At 41.1% G+C, this 7764-nt stretch overlaps 1 protein-coding gene across 3 annotated transcripts; it reads left to right on the top strand.

The window, feature by feature from the left end:
- The first annotated feature begins 755 nt into the window (after positions 1–755).
- OXSM (3-oxoacyl-ACP synthase, mitochondrial) lies at positions 756–7125 on the top strand. Of its 3 annotated transcripts, none has more exons than XM_039712381.1 (3): positions 756–901; positions 3069–4074; positions 6508–7125. In XM_039712381.1, exons 2-3 carry the CDS (start codon positions 3071–3073, stop codon positions 6908–6910), a joined length of 1407 nt encoding a protein of 468 aa, XP_039568315.1. In that variant the 5' UTR covers positions 756–901; positions 3069–3070; the 3' UTR covers positions 6911–7125. The 3 variants fall into 3 exon arrangements, with proteins under 3 accessions (XP_039568315.1, XP_039568322.1, XP_039568309.1); XM_039712388.1 differs by lacking the exon at positions 756–901 and adding an exon at positions 982–1020; XM_039712375.1 differs by lacking the exon at positions 756–901 and adding an exon at positions 1078–1231.
- The last annotated feature ends 639 nt before the right edge of the window (positions 7126–7764 follow it).

Genomic DNA, 7764 nt, shown 5'->3' with positions numbered 1-7764 from the left:
CCATGTGTTTCATGTAGACATGTGACTCTCAATGTTGGCTACCTTAGGAAATACAAAGATTAACTAAATTCCTATACGTGTATGCATATAAATACATAATGCATCTCAGTATGGCATTTGTAAACAATGCTTTGGAAGTGCTCATAGGCAAGCAGTGTGAAAAATTTAGAAAACCAACTAATCGCTAACACATTAAATGCCCAAGGAATTTTATTTCTAAATTGAAAACAGATTCATTTTTAAAAAGTACACATATGTTTATTTTTTTCTTTATTAAATATTGCATTTATCTCCTTTTTGGCTTTTCCCCCCTTTTTCCTACAGTTTGTGCCTCATTACTGTGCTACATTTTTTTTATTTTTAGGTATCTGTGTTTGCAGCTAATAGACATTATTGTGTTGCTTGGGGGTAAATTAATTCCAGTTTTCTTGCTGCTGTATACTGAAATTATACAAAGGTGTCACCTAACAAGCAAACTCACACTGTAACTAATTCATGTCTCTGTTGATGAGACTTGGACAAACATTTTATGCTCTGCCATGGTAGGCTGTCCAGAATACGGACAGACTCTACCGGAGTGTTTCTTTGAAAGATTTTAGCTTGGAATTTTTTTTCTTTTTTTTTTTTTTCTTTTTTTATTCCTCCTTTGCGTGATTGAAGCACGTGGCTTGGGAAGGAAATAATTTCATCTCCTTTTCCTGGTCTCTAGTTTATTCGCACGACCGCGCTGCCCGCCCGCCCGCGGGCGGGGCCAGGCGGGAGGAAGCGCCGCGGGCCGCGCGTACTCGCACGCCTCCTTCTTTCCCCCCGCGCCTGCGGAGTGGTGCGGCCCCGCGCCGTCGGAACCGGAGAGAGAGGCAGAGCGAACCATCGCCGGGCGGGGGGAGCGCAGCCGGCGGAGGTACCGCTGCGGCCTGGGGCGGAGGGAGGCGGGGGTTTAGCACGGGCCTGGGGGGATGCGCCGCCCCCAGCGGAGGCAGAGCGAACCATCGCCGGGCGGGGGGAGCGCAGCCGGCGGAGGTACCGCTGCGGCTGGGGCGGAGGGAGGCGGGGGTTTAGCACGGGCCGGGGGGGAGGCGGGCCTGGGCGGCAATGGCGGCGCTGGTGGGGCCAGGGTTTGGCTCCTAGTTTACACCTCAAAAGTAGACATTGCCCTTGAAACACCGGGGGGTGTTCGGTAGCGCTTGTTCCCGGGGAAAATTATCCTGCGCCTGGTTTTCCCGCACAGCAGGTATCGGGCGTTGTTGGGTCGGACAGGACGGCTCGGCACCGGCTGACGGCATTTCAGTAAAGGCTGCGTGAGGCTGCGGGACGAGCTGCCTTACAGAGCGCTGCAGTCATATTATATGTGCATTTGGATATAGATATATATATATACACTGATAAAATATCTTAAACATTATTTTACGCGTCTATAATAATATGTATAAAATACATTCTCTTACCCATTGCATATGCTATACTATATACATTCATAAAACATATATATGTTATACATTATACTCCATAAATATGCATATAATATGACTGCAGAGGTGTTTTATATTCTGTATTAGATATAGAATAGGTAATATTATTTATATATATCTGTAACTTGCATTATATATATATTATATATATATATGTATAATATAACATGATATATTATTATATATTTTATTTTTTTTATAGAGTATACACACATACTGCCACTTTTATAGAGTCCAGGCTAAGTGGCATAAAAAACTGAAACGGCAAATTTGGGTCGCGATTTAAGAGAGGCTCCTTTTAAAAATAATTTTTAATAATTAAATTTAATATTTGCATAGAATATGTATATAATATAATATGTGATTGTTTACTATTTTTATTCCCTATCCCATGTGTTCTTGGCCAGGCTGGATGCTGTTCTCTGCTGCCTGGTCTAGTGAAAGGTGTCAATGCTCATGACAGGGATTGTTGGAATGGGATGATCTTTAAGGTCCCTTCCAACACCATCCTTTCTGTGGTTCCATGACATTTTTTAGTAACGCTGCTGTGCACTTGTGCTGCCACAGGACTGGGTATTTTTAGGAGTGCCCAGCAGTCCCTTATGGTCTTTGTAGAGCTCTCTCTGTTTTACCAAAGATCCGGGGAGGCCAAGTTGCCCTTTGGACAAGGCAAAAAGCAAGCAGCCTGCTGAAGCCTGTGTTGTAGGTGTTGGCAGAGCTGTACTGCAGCCTCCACCCTGCTCCAGCACGTCAGATGTCACAGTCAGACTGGCTCTGGACTGGCGGTGGCCAAGGCACGGAAAAGGGACTGTGGTACAGTGCAGCACCATCACTGCTTGGCATAGTCCTCTGGTCCTTCCTCAAGTGCTTGTTCTCCACAGAGGCCTTCTGCCATCACTTGCTGTGCCTCTTGTGATGCGGGGTCTGGTGCTGCTGCCTTCAACAGAGATGGTGCTGTGCTCTACATCTTGCTCAAGCTACTTGAGATACTGTTCTCTGACAGTGTAATAACCCAAGGCTGATTATGGGTTGGTGGAGGGGGAAAGAGAAGGAGTCTTGTCCTAGATGTGTAATTACATTAGTAGCAGAACCAGGACAAGTTTATTGACTCCTGTTTGAGGTCTCTAGACTGTTCTGCTGGACATGAAGCTTGAGATGATGATATCCTCAACTTGGTAATGGTGGGACATACACTTTCTGGTGAACACATACTTTTTCCCTTAGATGAGTAAAGCTGTTAATGCTCATCGTTTCTGCCTACAGCCAGCTGGTGGTTAAAACTCCAGGGGAAATTTTGCAGCAAAACCCAGAGAGTGCTTCACAGTCCACAGTAGTGCAAAGTCATATTCATCAGCAGCTTAAGCTAGAAGAGCCCACTAGAGGCATTCCCAAAGTGAACATTTCTTTGCCATTATCTGCCATTACTCATACTATTCCTCGTTACAGACACAGAAAATATATCCCTTTCTTCAGGGTTGAAAGCAGGCTGTCAAGTAAAAAGCAGGTTATTAATTTAATGTTCTTGGAATGTTTTCCACATTGTCTGCTTTATTGTTGTGTTTGTCTTTTTCCACCCCCTCCACCCCCCTCCATTTACAGGAATGTGCTTGATTACTGCTACCATGTTCTCACAGTGCTCACGGGATCTGTTAAAGATTGCAAATCTTCATCTCCGGAGTCTGAATTTAAATCTACATTTACAAAACCAGCGAAGGGCTTTCAGCAAGTCACTGCCTGCATGTCGAAGGAAAGTAGTTGTTACAGGTATTGGCTTAGTGTCCCCTCTTGGTGTGGGGACTCAGTTTGTGTGGAAGCACCTTCTGGAAGGAGGCAGTGGGATTACATCACTAGATGGGGAAGAATATGCAGGCATCCCATGTAGAGTGGCTGCATGTGTGCCAAGGGGAAACAAGGAGGGTGAGTTCAGTGAAGAAAGCTTTGTGTCAAAGTCAGAGATCAAATCCATGAGTTCTGCCACTGTGATGGCCATCGGTGCAGCAGAGCTTGCAATGAAGGACTCTGGCTGGTCTCCCCAGTCTGAACAGGACCGCTTAACTGCCGGTGTGGCAATTGGGATGGGAATGGTTCCACTGGAGGAAATTTCTGACACAGCTGCCTTATTTAAAACAAAGGGTTACAATAAGGTCAGCCCTTTTTTTGTCCCAAAGATTTTGGTCAATATGGCAGCAGGCCATATCAGCATTAAATACCAACTGAAAGGGCCGAATCACGCTGTGTCGACCGCTTGTACCACAGGCGCACATGCAGTTGGAGACTCCTTTAGGTTCATTGCTGCTGGTGATGCTGATGTCATGCTGGCTGGAGGGACTGAGGCTTGCATTAGTCCTTTGTCTTTGGCTGGATTCGCAAGAGCCCGGGCTCTCAGCACGAGTTTTAACTCGAGCCCTAAAGCAGCGTGTCGACCCTTTGATTCGCAGAGGGAGGGCTTTGTAATGGGAGAGGGTGCTGCTGTGCTGGTCTTGGAAGAGTATGGACATGCTGTACAAAGAGGTGCTAGGATCTATGCAGAAGTTTTGGGTTATGGACTGTCCGGTGATGCTTGCCACATAACAGCACCCAATCCCGAGGGAGATGGTGCATTCAGGTAAGAGCTCTATGTTGATTGTAATAGCTACTTCATATGTTAATTGTAGTGGGTACATTTGTTTCTGTCATTGTATATTTTTCACAGAGAAGGGATGTTCAGTCTTGAATTAATATTCCAAAAGCTTAAAAATCTGAAAAATGAAAGAGCTTCTGGTAACGTTATGCCCCGATTCTCTTTTTTTAGCAGGAGGGTGAAGGCCAGTTCTTGGTAGAATCAACCTTTTTCCACTGGGTTATGAAAGCTTCCTCTGTGTGGAGGAATTTTTCCTTTGGTGCATACAGCTGTTCATACAAATAAGTCTCAATGGAAACCTCTTTTTAAGATGTTTGTGGTGCGATAGAATCTTTCCAGGTTCTCCTTCACTCTTTTTCCATCAAGAAGATAGACCCCCACCCTGCTGGAAAGGCATGTTATTTGTTACAGGAAATCTCAGGTGATGAAAGCTGTAGAGCACTTAAAGATCTAGTTTGTTAGAATATTCAGTACTTCATTCAGATGCAGCTAAGAGTGTTGGTGAAGGAGCATAGCAGAAATACACTTTAGTACTGTTTAGGGAGGTGGTAAAGCTTCATCAGTGTTTATCTCATCAAAACCAGTTCACAAGTAGATGATGCTCATCTAATCATTATCATTGACCTAATTAAATTGTCAGCTAAATTACAAGTGGAAGTTGGAGAATTTCATGTATGCTGAGTACTATTGCTGGCATTGGAATCTTTAGTACTAAAGATTTAGTTTGCTTTATTCTTAATGTATGTGAATATTTAGTACGAAAATTCAATATATCACTGCACAAATAGATCAAACTTCTGCATCGTATCGTAAAGCTGTGTTTGCATCTTTATAAGGTTAGCAGATTTTTCTAGAACTGTAAATATACCATGCTTCCATCGATGCTCTTTGATTCATATTTAATTGTTCTGCAGACTTAGGTGTGAGATGAGTAATCAAGAGTGTCTTATCTCATGTTTTCAGACTTGTTTACACTTGAGATGATATGGCAATATATTATAATAGAATTTTTGTGTATTTTATGATTGCAGTAGCATATAAATTAAATTCACAGTAGGAAGAGTTGAAAGTTAATCTGGGTATCTCCAAAATGTTGAGCATTTCCACCCCTGAGATAAGATAATACATTTTAATACTGTCTTTAAGCCAGTAATTTGTTACTGCAGTGGTATATGGATTAAATCTGGAATGTATGTGCTTATCTCACTTTCCTGTAGGAATTTTATTTGCCACACAAAAAAAAAAATCAGAGAAAAATATTTTTTGCCATCTTCTAATAACTGCTTCTGTTGGGGGCCAATACGTATGTTGGAATAAACCAGCAGGAAAGGAGAGGCAAAGCCAGTCTCAGAATTATGGATATAAAGAAGGTCCTACACAAGTAATCTGGTATCTCCTTAAGTGAATAAGTTCATTGTAGATCTTGTATTTTACTAAATTAATATATCTCATAGTCTATCATCAGTAGTCTCTTTTGCCTGAATATTGGCTCACTATCTAGTAACAGTGAGTGTCAGTGGCCTCCACCCTAAGCTAAGCTGGATGCTTCTAAGGTTAGAAGGCTGTAGTAGAGACATTTAAATTTGTCCAGAAGCCTGTGCTATCTGTTTTTGAGCTTCCCTTTATTTCCTTTTTCTTCATAAATTTCAAAAGAGTCAGTGGTCTTTTGCTCAGAGGTGCTTTGTTGTTATGTGCAAGGATAGATATCTGATTAATCTTCTTTAAGGGAAATCTGTGAGAAATTGCAGTGTGGAACTGTGCTGATGCTTCCATGGTTTTCATAAAAACCCATGTTTTAAAGAGGCAATCACAGTGTACAAGTCATCAGGAGTCAAACAGAACATACCATGCCAGGGGTTGAAGAGTGTGACTTTTAGTAAATTTCATTATAAAATGAAATACAGGGATTTGTGCTGTCTCCTTGACATTTTCTAGTCTCTGGATAGCATGAAAAAGAAGCTCATATGGAGGATGGCTGCAGATTTTTTCTTTCATTTCCCAGAATTTTTGTGGGGGAGTGCATATCTGAATTTTTGTAATAATACCAGTAGTTATTTCTCTCTCAAATGTTTTCAAATTTTACAGTGAAAAGGGTGTTTGATACATTAATGTAGTCTGTAGAGACTAATTTTAATATCTTTTTTTCTTCTTCTTTGTATTTTTTTAGCTGTGGAATTTTTAACAGCAAGTCTGATTTTATAGTGGGCCTCACTTTTATTGTCTTTCTCTGGCACCTAATGTCGATGCCATTTAATGTGCTTAGTTAGATGAGTTAACCTCTTGTCATTTACACCTGTGCTAAAGCAGATTTTCACACTTGATAAACATTTTGAAACAACCTATACTTTTTCTTTTGGTTTGTACATTGGACAAAAATACTTTGGGCAAATCAGCAGTCTGTTGTCTTCTTTTTCTTAGGTGCATGTCTGCAGCAATAAAGGATTCTGGGATCAAACCTGAAGATGTAACATATGTCAATGCACATGCAACTTCCACACCTCTAGGAGATGCTGCTGAGAATCAAGCAATCAAGAGACTTTTTAAAGAGCACTCACGTAATATTGCAGTTTCCTCAACAAAAGGAGCAACAGGACATCTTTTAGGGGCTGCAGGAGCTATTGAAGCAGCTTTTACTGCACTGTCCTGCTACCATGGGATGTTGCCACCTACTCTAAACTTAGAGAAAACAGAGGCAGAGTTTGATCTCAATTATGTTCCATTGACAGCTCAGGAATGGAAGACTGACAAACGGCGTATAGCGCTCACAAATTCATTTGGCTTTGGTGGCACTAATGCAACTTTGTGCTTTGCAAGTGTTTAACTTATGCTGTCAGTGGTGTGAAAAAATTGCACCAATTATGATTTTCTGTACTGCTATCTCTGGTGTGTTCTGTAATATTTTTTCAGCTTTGAGAGTTGCTCATTTGATACATAAGAACTTTATTCACCCTAACATTTACACCATTAATTCTTTTAGAAAGAGGAGACTTCTTTTACTCATTTTAATAAAAATAAAAAAGATCTGTTCTTTGTGTGGTGAAGAAATTTTTGTTCTTGACTAGAGCAGGAGACATGGTTAAACTATGTTAGAAAAGATTTTTCTATGCATGTAACAAAGAAATTGTTTGGAGTCTTTTGTACAAAAGAGAGGCTGGCTAACAAGCTAGGACACCACAACTGATGAATTAACTGCATGGTAATACAAGGTTTATGTCTGAGCTCCCATTTGTTACCTACTCCATATTGAATTCTGCTTTTTTCCTCATGGTGAGTTATCTCAAGCATCATAATTCTTCCACACAAGTGATATTCAGGAGACAATAATATAGACAGACAGTCGTAAGATTTCTGGCACTGGTTCATTTTCTTTTCATTTTTATTCATTTCCATTCGTTGTGTATCCTCATTGGCCATGAGCTAACGTTGAAGGATGCATGAGCATGGCCTGTATATATTCCATGTGGCACAGGGATAGAATTAGTAGGTCATGACCTGCTGAGTTCTGAAATCTTGTACAAGCACAGTAAGGTAGATATTTGAGTATGGCACTGAAGATTTCAAAAGTAGTTATACAGAAAGGAATAAGTATCTGTTTTTTCTGTCAAAGTGGAAAAGTAGAACTAGCAAAATTTCTCAAACAAGGCTTCTTCTAGGAAAAAAAATTGTCTTCAAGAA

The sequence above is a fragment of the Passer montanus genome, unplaced genomic scaffold, assembly GCF_014805655.1.
Source record: "Passer montanus isolate IOZ18808 unplaced genomic scaffold, ASM1480565v1 scaffold10, whole genome shotgun sequence".
NCBI classification, from domain to species: domain Eukaryota; kingdom Metazoa; phylum Chordata; class Aves; order Passeriformes; family Passeridae; genus Passer; species Passer montanus.
The sequence above is the reverse complement of the archived record's forward strand: the minus strand, read 5'-3'. Positions and strand labels throughout refer to the sequence as shown.

What these genes read in the sequence shown, in the direction of transcription:
- OXSM (XM_039712381.1), top strand. Translation starts at nt 3,071, where the DNA reads ATGTGCTTGATTACTGCTACCATGTTCTCACAGTGCTCACGGGATCTG. An exon ending in GAGGGAGATGGTGCATTCAG is followed by an intron (nt 4,075 to 6,507) that starts GTAAGAGCTCTA and finishes TCTTTTTCTTAG; the next exon opens with GTGCATGTCTGCAGCAATAA.